The 13,483-nt window shown below is 34.8% G+C and overlaps 1 protein-coding gene across 1 annotated transcript in view; it reads left to right on the top strand.

Annotated features, from left to right (window-relative positions):
- Nucleotides 1–13,483, top strand: part of Dmd (dystrophin) — a 2,373,110-nt gene that overhangs the window by 1,130,718 nt on the left and 1,228,909 nt on the right. Inside the window, exon 43 of the mRNA XM_017795501.2 lies at nt 1,773–1,945. Within this exon, the coding sequence (XP_017650990.1) occupies nt 1,773–1,945 (173 nt within the window). The remainder of the gene's footprint in view (nt 1–1,772; nt 1,946–13,483) is intronic.

The raw sequence follows: 13,483 nt of genomic DNA, 5'->3' as shown, positions 1-13,483 counted from the left end.
CAGCATCTTCTTAGTATTTATTTTTGTATTCTCTCTCTCTCTATCTCTCTCTCTCTCTCTCCCTCTCCCTCTCTCTCTGATTGCTTCTATGTGTTGTGAGGGAGGGGTGTGCATACAACAAGGTGTATCGGTGAAAAACTTGAGGTTATGGTTTTTCTCCTTTCACAATGTGAGCTCCAGGATTCAAACCCAGGACATTAACCTCAGGAACATTTACTATTAAACACTGAAACATCTTTACAGTCCTTTAATCAATAGTTTTCAATATTTTGCCTTCTACTTAAAATTTAGTTTATAGGCATCTACACAGTCATCAAGAACAGATTTGATAATACCAATATAAAAGTAAAAATACAATTAGTTTGTACACTTTACCCTTAAACACAATATAGATTTTCGAAACCCCGTAAGTTAATGGGGTACATTCATTTTCACATTCATTCAGCAGTAAAGCTTTGGGTATCTGCCATGGACAAGACATAGATTTAATCTCTGAATGTATGGCAGAGAGAAAGACATATAACATCCCTGTACTCACAGAGTTTATGCTATTAATATGTGTAAGACAGTCTATATATATTTCATGACATTAATAGTGCAATGAGCAAAAACATAAGGCAGTAGAATGGGTTCAGATCTACTATTTTAAAAATGTGGCTTATTTTACCTGTAAGATCAAGCAAAAGAGCTAGACATATAAAAATCAAAACACACAGACACGCACAGACACACAGACACACACATATGAAAAGATGTAAATACAGTAATCATGTATGAAATTATACATAAATAAGGTCAATGAGAAACAACACTTTTATTAAGAAAAGAGCAAGTATAGAATTCTTGAACCAAGAATATACTGCTTGTACTCAAGCAATTGAAAGAAGTTAATAAGACTAAAATATCATGAATTAGGGGAAAACTAGGAAGTCATAAGTTTAGGAATAACAGTAGTTTGGTTAATACACAGCTTAAAAGACCATAGTAAAGACTGTAGATTTGATAAATCATTCGTGGATAATATCTTGATTTTGTTTTACCAGAGTATGTTTGGTTGTTAAATATACAATTGACTGGGACTGGAGGCACAGTGGAAAGAAAAACACATTTCTGTAGACATTGAAGTGATGTGAGAGACGATGGCAGTTTATATTAGAACTATATGTGCTAAAGGAGATGTTAGTGAGAAATTGTTACATTTTGGACATAATCTAAAAGAATAACTGACAGGTTATTCAAAAAATGAATACTAGGTATTGGTGAAGCCTGGGATGACACCAATATTGTAACGCACTTGATATGACACTCAATGAAATGGGGGAGGGCAGTACTGTGGGAAGAAAATGATTATGGAGATGGAGCTCAAACTTTAGTTTGGGACCTGTTGAGATAAGAATATATTGAGGCAGCCTATTGCCAAGAAATTAGTTGGCTTTTAGTCTCTATTTCAGAGGACACGCCTGAGATGAAATTATAAATATCAATATTTTGTAGATGGAATGTGAAGCCGTGATTTTAAATGGAAGGCAGAAAGGAAATGGGTGCAAACACTGAGCTAGTTGCCCTTCAGTATTGAGACCAACAAGCTAAGAAGGGTACAGCAGAGGAGACTCAGAAGCTGTGGATACGAAGGTGGAAGTAAATAGATCTTAGACCAAATGAAGGTGATTTTAAGATGTGGGGCAGAGGACAAAGATGGCCCTTCTAGAGCTGTTTCTTTATTCCCCTTTCTACAGAAATATGATTGTTTTCTTTTGCTTTCATTATTACAGAATATAAAAGACAATCTGCAACAAATCTCAGGTAGAATTGATGTTATTCATAATAAGAAGACAGCAGCATTGCAAAACGCCACCCCTGTCGAAAGAGTGAAGCTTCAGGAAGCTGTCTCACAGCTCGATTTCCAGTGGGAAAGAGTTCATCGACTATATAAGGACCGACAAGGGTAGGTAGCATTTTATTTTAATGAATGATTGTATCTTTTCACAGGAAACTCTAAAATTTATTTCAATGATTTCCGTGGATAAAAAGACGTAAAGAAGAGAAGAGTTAATAGAGAAACATATATGCTTTACAATATACAGTGATAAACAGTTCAAACTAATGTTCAGACTAAGGTTACTCTTATAGAGGACCTGGGTTTGATTCCCAGCACCCACATATTGGCTAAAAACCCTCCTAACTCCAGTTGCAGGATATCTGATGCCTTCTTCTGACATCCGCATCTAAGGCACGGCATGGGACCACTTACATATATGCAAACAATATGCTCATATACATAAAAATAATAAATAAATGTTAAAAAAGAAATTATTCTATAGTGAAATTAATATTATGTTGAGATATTACATAATCCTTTAAAATCATGTAATTCAAATATCTGTTTTTTTCATTTATTTAAGCTGGTACTAGACAGCTATAGCATATAAAATACACATTTATCATATCTGTCTCTTGAAGTTTGATGCTTAGAGCAACATATTTTGAGTATAATACCACAAAAAATTGATTTTATTTTAGAATTTATATCTTGGAAGTTTGTATTTGCACATTTTATAGTCTCCTTCATTATTATTTTTCATTCTTTGCAGTAGAAAACTTATTTAACTGATTTAAAATCTTTCTTAGTGCTTACCTTAATGAAAATATTTAAATTTTGACTTAAATTTTGGAGAAATTCATCTGTATTCACCAACCTCACATCACAAAAGTTGATTATTTACTCTTTTACAGCTTTGACTACAAGTTCTGAAACATTTTAAAATAATTACAAAGTTCTTTATCTTATAGTCTTCATTATTCTCAGATGACATAAAATTATTCAATATTTATACAGATATTTTAGTATATCTCACATCTGTGTATTTAAAACAATCCTTGTATTTTCAATCTTAGTTTTGTACATTTTGCTCTGAAACAAATACCTCTGTCATTAATTTCAGTTGTCTCTAATAATTGTCCTGACTTTATTCCTTTATCATCTTTCATCTAGAATCACTTTTTATAAAATGTAACAGCTTTCATTCTGTAATATGATTTTCCTAAGAGTTAAACATTGATTTAGTCATTGGGCATAAAAAGCCTTCATGTGACCCATCTTCATTTGGAAAACCTTAGTGTTTGTCACCTGCTCTCTGTATGACAACCTTTCCACAATCTGTTCTAGGAAATTCCTTTGCAGATACTAAAGTGTTTTGTTTTCCCTCTAGCTTACCCATCCATTTCATCAGGTCTTACTCAAGATATACCTCTCTTAAAATCTAACACTCTTATTCTTTCATGATGTATTAAAACTATTATTAGATAACTTTTTTCAATTTTTATGCTTGAGAAAATAAATTACAGCATTTTAATCTCAAATAAAGCACTAAAATTGTTTACAACAATCCAGACAAGGTGTTAAAAAATCCAGCACTGAATAATGAATAAATACTGTATTTTAATTCTTTCATATGAGAGCAAAGTAAAAATTAGTAATATACAGTATTACTTTAGTATATTTATTTTTAAAAATATTCATTTAATAACCACATGATTAGAAGAAGCAATTCATTACAGCATTATCATATTCAATAACAAGTTCCAGAGCAAAGATGCACCTCTTTCAATACTGGCTGTAAATTTTTAGATTCACAGGTGAATTAATACAGTTATACAATATTGAGCTCAGTTTAAACCCTATAAGACATAAAATTGAATGAGGTTTTAACTTTTAAAAACGATCTCCATTTCATTTTAAAATATACTATTTCATACAGAAAAGTCATTTTTAATGCTACTAATACTTAGATGTTTGCCCATGCATCTCTGTGTATCTGATTATCACTAGTCATAGTTGGCTACTTTCTGAACATGGATATAAAGGACAGTTTTTGCTCCTTGCCCCCCAAGGTCGACTAAGTTCCAGGGGATTATGAGCATCTCTCAAAATGTCCTACGAGTCTGAACTGAAGTTCTTCCCAGAAACCAAACATATATTTACTCTGGTTGAACTAATAAATTTATTTCAGCTTAGTGAAAAACTAGTTAGTCCCAGGGTGTCCAATGTCATGCTCGACGACAAAAAGAAAATGGGCATGGTGGTATACATAGTGCAAAAGACAATCTTATCTTGGTACCATAGTGTACTGCCACAATCCATATGGACTCATTGTTAGATTGCCTGCTACTCCAAATTAGATCAGATTCATCACTGACTTTTGGAATTTCCATTGCACTGTTTTTTGTGCTCTTCCAGTGAAAATTTTGTTTCGGCATTCTGAAGTATGGACATCATTCCTTACGAACCTTAGCAGTTTCTTAAGTTGCCAATGTTAGAGACCTCCCAGGATTGCACTAAAATTTTCTTGTACAATGGTCAAAAGAGAATTTGAATTTTACACTACTTCAACATGTTCAACAATTAGGAACATAATATTTTCTATGACTTTTAGGCTAATCGCAGATAAAAATTTTATAAGTAATTGTTTATGAGAAAACTCTAGATTTCAACAGGTTTTGGATTCTTAGCTTTGTAGTATATCAACTATGTTTTCTTGATCAAAGTCTTAAAATTTATGCTCCTTGTATATAAAGGGATAAAAGCATGAAATAAATTACTATATTATGAGGATTTCTTGAAATAGTATATGTGGAATGTTTAATAATAGATTGATAATACAAGATAGTGACTTATTTAAAGAGGGATATTTTAATGAAAAATATATCATATTGTTCATACAATTTTGACACTGGATAATTTATTCATTTATTATTCAATTTTTGTGGTTTCCATACAATATTGGTTTTGGTATTTTGAGACACTCCCCTACCCACATATATGTACACACACATATATATGCACAGTATGTATCTATACATTCTGGTTTGTGTCCCCAAATGTCCTTCAGTGTGTATTCATCACCGGGCCCATCAAGAGACGCATCTCTGTAAGACACAGTCATTCCTCTTCCCAGTAGCCTTCAATTGTGAAACATTTGTTAGGCTTGGTTGTGATTTCTTACCTATTTCCCCATGTGTGTGCTAGAATGTTGTTTGGTTTGAACTTGCATAGGAGTTGTGCATGTTGTCATCATTTCTGTGAGTTTATATGAGTAAGTGACAGCTGTCTGGAAGACACTGTTTCCTTGTGGTCATTCACCTCCTCCAGCTCTTACAATCTTTTCACCTACTCTTCAGGAATGATCTCCGAGCCTTGGAAGGCAGAGGATTATTTGAGGTAGGGTTTCCCTGTAGCCCAAGCTGGCCTAGAACTCACTACACACAGATGACTGTCCTCAATCATGCAGAGATCTAATTGCCTCCTCTTCCCAAGCACTGGGATTAAAGGTGTGTACTACCACGTTGAGCCTAATTTATTCTTCTTTTAAAAAAATATCGATTTATTTATTACTTTTATGTGCATCAATGCTTGGCCTACATTTATGAAAGGGCATTTATGTCATGCAATGCCTGCAGAAGCCAGAATAGTTTCTTAATTTTCTGAAACTAGAATCACAGAGTGTTGTTAACCACAATGTAGATACTAGGAATCAAACTCCGGTCCTCTGCAAGAGGAACCAGTGCTCTTAAAGGCAGAGTTGTTTCTCCAGCCCCTTAATTTATTTATTTTTATTTTTTCATATTTATTTGCTTATTTGGAGGCCAAATGTACTAGCTCTCATGAACCATATCCCACTCAACTACTTCCTCAAATTCATTCTCTCCGTAATTTTTTAAATGCATATGTACTCTAACTTGCATTCCCCAATTGATCTCGGGTGTAGTTCTATCCCTTGGAAGGTGGTCAACGAACAAGTCATCATAGGCTTAAAGGGCACTAAACCTCCTCTATGAAGGGATTTTGTCTGACTTGGACTCTAACTTGCATTCCCCAATTGATCTCGGGTGTAGTTCTATCCCTTGGAAGATGGTCAACGAACAAGGCATCATAGGCTTAAAGTGCACTAAACCTCCTCTATGAAGGGATTTTGTCTGACTTGGGCTTGTGAAGGTCTTGGGCAAGCAGTGTGGTATCTCCTGTTGCAACTGGAAACTACGGTTTCCTTGCATCCACTGCCTCTGACTCTGATGATCTCTCATCCACTCTTCTGCAATGATGCTGGAGCCTTGGATGAGAAAGTATTACATTTGGCGGAACACTCAACAGTTTCTTATTCTCTGCACATTTACCAGTCATGTGTCTCTGTATTGATCTCTATCTAATGCAAGAAGAAGCATCTCTGGTGAGAACTGATGGATAAACCAAACTATAGGTATAACAATAAGTCCTTTGGATTCAGTTTAATACTACATCTGTTTAGGAGAATGGTAGTCGTGAGTTCTTACCTCTGGCCTGTGATGTGTCTACACACAGATTCTTGGTTCTGATAACAGTGCCAGGTGTTAGCTCCCTCTTATGAAATGCTCCTTATGTAAATTCAGAAGGTGGTTCTTTACTTGCATGACATTTGTGCCACTATTGCACTACTAGGCATACTTTTTCAGGCCATTCTTTATTGTAGCTCTCAGGGTTCACAGATACATAAGAATAATTACTACTTTTCTCTTCTGGTATCAGGCATAGCACCTTCTAATACTATTAAATCTAGGAGCTAGAGATGTAGCTTTGAGGTCAATGTTTTATAAAGCAGAATGTCAAAGCCCCAAATATGTTAACTAACTTTTCCAAGCACATACTAAAATTATGCCTGAATATTTTCTCACCTAAAACTTTAGTTATATGTTTTAATTACAAATAATTTACAATTAAGAAAAATGTTGTGAATTCTCAATGTTCCTAAGGCATGAATTTTGATATCATCATTACTCACCAATTTAACTGATGTTTTCATTACAAAATGCACTATTGCATGCCATATACTAAGGACTACATCACTCATTAGGTGAGAAAAAGAGAATTAGAAACCTAAACTGATTTGAGACCTGTTCACTCACTGTCTAGAAGCTTCTTTCCATCAACTTTATTCCAGAAAATAAAATGTCATCAAGAGTTTCAGGAAAGTTTCAGGAAAATTCATTCAAATTGTAAAAGTGATTCCTTTCCATGAGTATTGGGTTGCTTACCAACATTCAACAGTAAAAATTAAATCTATAAATACCTTAAATAAGTATATACATCAATGGTGAGGTAAATATTTAACTTCATGGGAAATTGAGATCATTGCTCTATTCTGTTTTCATCAAGTACTTGCTTCTTTCACACCTGTAAGACACATGACGAAAAATTTTATGAAGCAGCATAAACCACTCTGGTACTAGAGATACAACGTCTTTTTTTTTTTTAAACAAACATAAAAAGAACCTACTAGTGTATGGCCCCACACCCATGCATATGTGATCAATACTAATTAGGCTAAGGTTATTAAAAAAAAACTGTATTAAGCAGACAGGGGTATGCTGGAAGGGAATTGGAAAGGGGGGGCATGAATGGGTAGATATGATCTTATTTCATTGTCTGCATGCATGAATGAAATGTTCAAAAATAAACAAAATTATAATGAAAATGCCTACAAAGGGGCAGCCATTCTGCACTGCTGTCTTTACTTTTAATCTGATATCCCATTACAATTTCTACATCCAGTAACGAATGTTTCATACTTTCAGGAATTTATTCCTCAAAGCATCTGAGTATAGCAGAGTTTTAAAGAGATAAGAAAAATGAAAGCAGTTTCAAACTTCGTATTGCTATACAGCCATAAGATGGCATTATTGTGTAACAACTAGGTTCTAGTCTGAGATCAAAAAGTGCTGCACTAAAATCTCTCTTCCTCCTTGAAAATCCATTTAGTCAGACATTTCAGGGTGGATCTCCTATCTATATAAGTAGTTAAGTTAAAGATGGTTCTGAGCTTTAGATATGATCTAAAGGGAACATGAAATCTAGAGTATTGACTCAAATAAAACTGAATTTTAGAGCAATATATCAGCAAAAAAAAGTGGAAGGAAAAGCAGTTTAAGGGTGTTTTAAAACTGGCATCTCTTGTTAATGATATCTCATAAAATCAATTGAGTATTCAAATATAAAATCTGTACGGTAAGCTGATGGAAGAGCTTAAAGGAAAAAAAAAAAACGCTTGCCAATCATCACATAAAGGAAATGAGAGCATGATATTATATAAAAGTAGTCAGACTAAAACAATATATTTTATGAAACATTAAAAAAAAATATGGGCATATCCGGAGTTAGAGTTCAAATGGAAGATATCTTTATGAGGAGGGATCATTAATAAGGGCAGGAACAGTTTTCTACTGCATGTATGATGTTTTGTTTCTCAACGATGATACTAGGTGCACTGATATTTTAGGAGAGTATACAAACTGAAGGCTTATGTACATTTTTCCGCATGAATACTGTGTTGTAGTGAAACTTCCATTTACATATATTTGTATGTAATTTACATTAAATGAAATTCGTTTTTTAAATATTTTATTTATTTTATTTATTTTATGTATATGAGTGTTATGCCTGCATGTATGTAAGTGCACCCATGTAAGTGCCCATGCAGGACAGAAGAGGCTCTCGGATCCACTGGAACTGGAGTTACAGACAGTTGTTAGCGGCCATGTGGTTGTTGGTAATCGAACTCTGGTCTTCTGAAAGAACAGTCAGTGTTCTTACCTGCTGAGCCATCTCTCCAGCCCCAAAATTTGATTTTTAATTAGAAGGTTGTAAAACGAATTGAGGAAAAAGACTTTTAGGAAAAGCAAACTGCCATGTTCTGTTTTGAACATTTCACCCTGGACCACTAAATATTTTATCATTTCCCAGGGTAAAGTCTCTGATGAGGATATGAAAACTACTACTTTAAGAAAGCCTTTTCCAAGTTTATCACTATAATTCTTGGACCAAAATAGAGTATGCCAATGGGATGCTGAAAGAGGGAGAGCTGGAAACTTTCTCTAGGCATTTCGTCATTGTTTAGTTTCATTGGTGCCTCAGAAAATTAAGGTGTCCATTGTGCAGCGTGAGGAAAATAAAACAGTGAATGAAATGATAGAAAATCAGAGTAGAGGCCTGGGGCTGTAGCTCAGTGATACAGCACTTGCTTAGAACACACAAGGACATGGGACCAATCCTCACCCCCCATATGCAGACAAATTATATACCTATCTATATCTAATCTATATCTATATCTATATGTCTATGTCTACGTCTATATCTATCTATGTATCTATCTATCTCTATCTATCTATCTATCTATCTATCTATCTATCTATCTATCTGGGGCTACATGGAGACTCTGGAGAGAGAGAGAGAGAGAGAGAGAGAGAGAGAGAGAGAGAAAACAGCCTGCATAGAACTGGAGAGATTAGCTGAAGAACTATTGGCAGCTGATTACTGCTGGGTGAGGGAGATGTGAACTTCTTTAAGCGATCTAGACTCTAAGAGGGTCTGGATAGTCTGACTAGACCCTAGTGAATGAACTTGCACTGAGGGACATGTGGATACACAAACCTGACTTGATATTCAACATATATGACAGAATGCATGAAATCAGATGCAGGGTTGCAGGTGGGGGAAGGGGTATAATATGATTAAAATGTCTTGTATGAAATGCACAAAAATTCAATAAATTTTATATTGAAAAAAGGCAACAAAATTCATTTGAAAACAAAGTATCTTAACCATCTCTACAGAACAAGCAAATCATTCTGCAAGCCCACTCTTAATGCATCCTTTGTCTAAACATCTGTGATCTCAGTTATGACTCTTTTCACTAAGAAAGGCATGCAGTAAATATCTTCCTCTCCTGTCAATGTGAAGGAAATCACTCCACACTACCTACAGAGAGAAAGGATAACATAGCAATCTTCCTGCAGAAGCTAGAAGGAGAGATGCCTGATCTGGGAGCTTCTCCAGCATTGTTTGTTCCTGAATGAAGTGTTCAGCAATACCAGCATTACAAATTTCTTCTGGTTGTCACAGTGTCATACTGAGACTGGAATATACATGATAAGCACATACAAGATAGGGACAACTCAAGAGATTGGCATTGCAGTATTAGAATTACTTGTCTGCAGCCAATCTGAAGGTTTTCACGTAAGAGCGAACATTTTATTCACTACCCTGGGTGATAGGATTTGAACCAATGCATAATTCCACTCTTAGTTTCTGAATTGCCTAGAATTAATAAGTGAGGAATAAGGACTTAGAATATTCTGACCATGGGGAAGTTGTTTGTATCTATTCCAGGATAGTTTCACGCAGAGAAAATCCATCCAATTTATACAGATGAAGAAAATGAAGCTGGATAGAGTAAAGCTTTCTATGTCGATCACAATTTTTAAACTTTTTAAAAAAACATGGCACACTGAAGAGCTTCTGTTTTAGTTTTCATTTTCAAGGTTATTTGGGGAAAATCATTATTAAGTAAACAATTTTATGCAACCATTTTGTTTCCTTTTAATTGAATTTTTTGTGAATTTCATACAATAAATTTTGATCATATTTAGTTACCCCCCTCTATATTCACACCCTTACTACCCTGCCACCAAATTTCCAGTGTCTATGTGTGGCTATAGAATCAGGTTTTTGTCCCTTTGGTGTGGGTTCATCCACTGGAGCATTGGAGTCTGGCCAATCTACGCAAGTCTCAACCTTAAACAAGATTGACTCTCTCCTTCCCAGTAGTCATCGGTTGCCAATAGATCCCTCAAGTAGAGCATGCAATCATTTTTAAATCAGTGGGTGTGGGGTGGTCTGGAGAGATGACTCAGGGGTTAAGAGCACAGGCTGCTCATGCAGAGGACCTGGGTTCAATTCCCAGCACCCACATGGTGGCTAACAGCAATGTGTAAGCCCAGTTCCAGGAGATTTGTACACCATTTCGGACCTCAATGGACATTGCAGGACGCAGGTGCACTAACATACATGCAAGCAATACATTCATACACAGAAAATAAAAAAAATTAAATGTTTTTAAATAAACAAAAGCAACGGTGTAAAAAATAAAATAGAATGCTTATGCCCCTAAATATGACAGAAAATTTTAGATATAGTGTCAATTCACCTAAACGCTGGAAGTGCTTAAAAAACTGTTCTTGACTTTCAAGGTTTATATCAGTTAAGTATCTGATTTACTATCCTGGCTACTACACTGATTAGTCTGGTGGATTTAGTTGCTCCTGAATATCAGAAATTTCCTCAGTTTTGCTTGCTCCTATACGGCCCAGTGTAGTAGTGCACATAGATAATCAATACTGTTTGATAACAATAGTAGCCCAGACTGCAATTTGACAGTATCTGCGTGCCATATATTCTAGACACATAAACCAAAATACACACTGGGAAAGTTAAATCAATTATCAGCTTTTCCCACTCTTCAAGATTAGCATCTTTACTGTCACTTCTACACTTATTCTCTTGAGTAATTCAGTTTAAGGCTACTTCCCCCCCCACACACACTTCTACTTCACGCTTTGTTCTATTATTCAGATTTCGACTCACGCCCTGTGTAATCTATCTAAACTAATCACTAGCATTATAAATATCTTTCACTAGCTACTTATTGCATTTTGCTCCCCACTGGGAGAGTAATTGTGAATCAAATGGAAGAGAACTGGTTTTCACCCGGCAGCCCAAAATGAATTGTATAATTTGATACCAATTGCATGGAAAATTTTAACACCAAGGCTAGACATGCAAAATATTAGGAGTTACTTAGTTTTTAGTGTACAATAAGTCTCATTAAGACAAATTAGCAAGAAGCAATACTCTTAACCATAATTGTGATTTTTATTAATCTCTAACTAGAACCATCCAATATAGTTACATTATTTGACTTAGAGATCTAAACTAGTCCTTGGATTATATTCACTAGTTTACTTATAATTTTTTTCTTAGTTCTTAGTTATGAAGAGCAGATGGAGGAAGAATCACGTGAAACGAATCTGCAGTAATTTTAAATGAAAGACCTTTTAAAAATGTTTTCAAATTAAGTTCCTCTCTGTCCACCAGTTTATATTTTGTATCTCTCTATTGATATATCAAAATAATGAAGAATTGAAGAGTGATTTGCTTTTGTGATCATCATTTTATACAAGATCATTTGCCTTATATCATTAACATTTTCAGATACTTATTACAGTTTACATAGAGGTTAGTTTAAATTTGGCTCATATAAGAAAGTGGATAGCGATGAAATTCACATTAATTTGGAGGATTAATTTATCCTGAATATTTTTCTTATAGTAGTTGAATATTTTGGTTTCCCAGGATAGTTGCATAGACAACATTTTCTTTCTTCATCATAGAGAATTCACTTTCTTCAGTGTAAAGAGGCTATTTTACTTGATTTTTATTCTAAATAAACATGTATTTTAACTACTGTGTAAAGAAAATTCTATAACAGAAACATTATATGTCTATAGAATTAACCTCATTTTGGAGATAATTTCACTAACTAAATCTGAACACTCTCTTCATTTTGTAAGGTCATAGGTTTCTTCTCTCTGAATACACATTTTAAAAATACACCTGCAGTAGATGGGTTTTGAAAAATGCTACCTAAAAGTTTTGCCCCCAGAAACCCCCTTTACATCACCAATTATAATTTTCTTAGGCTGGGACTTACAGATGTTCATAGATTGATGCATTACATAAGAAAGTAGCACATTTCCACTCTTATAAAAGTTTGGGAGTGTTCCATCACTGCAGATAAGGTGAATGTACTCATAACTATTTCCCACCCAGCTATACTTATATATCTTTATTCACATGTCGCCAAGTGGATGGTGCTCCCACCATACTCAAAAAAAGGTGAAAAAGGTGGGAGGAAGGACAAAGTATGAATTCCATTAAATTGTGCATGTGAATGTTCACGTGTGAGTGAGAGAGCATGTGTGCCATGACAGGATCGTGTCCTACAGCACACATGTGGAAGTAAGAGTATAATTTCAAATGTTGATCCCTGCTTTCCATGTTGTTTGACACTGAATTTGTTGCTGTTCGCAACTCTATGCATCAGACTAGTGACTCTTGAGCGTCCAGGGTTTCTCTTGTGCCCTCCCTCCATCTTCCAGGACTCCTGGTGTTGAAGACAGGTAGTCCTAATTCCAGCTTTGTATCGGGTTGGTTTTGGGGAATGCAAACTCAGGTCTACACATTTGCACAAGCATTTTGAATAGTGAAACATCTCTTCAGCCACATTTTGGCTTTTAGAGACATTTTCGAAAGTCAGCTGTATTGTATTTCAATTTATTCTTCATTTGTCAAAAAGCACATGATCAAAGCTGCAAAGTTTGCTGGGAAATGAATGCATTCTATATGTGTTCTGTTTAAACATAGTAGCTTATGGGAAAATTGGTGTTAGGAGAGAATATATCATCTTCATCATGTTCATAAAAATGAAAATTCTTAGTAAACAACCCTAAGAATAGTAACAAATATAATAGCTATGCCTAGAATCAGTTTTTCACTTACTGTCTTTGATCATTTGATGAGTGCTGATTCTAGCTTCTTGAATTAATCTAGTATAACATG

The sequence above is a fragment of the Nannospalax galili genome, unplaced genomic scaffold (assembly GCF_000622305.1).
Source record: "Nannospalax galili isolate Female #2095 unplaced genomic scaffold, S.galili_v1.0 scaffold7, whole genome shotgun sequence".
Taxonomy (NCBI): Eukaryota; Metazoa; Chordata; class Mammalia; order Rodentia; family Spalacidae; genus Nannospalax; species Nannospalax galili.
The sequence above is the reverse complement of the archived record's forward strand: the minus strand, read 5'-3'. Positions and strand labels throughout refer to the sequence as shown.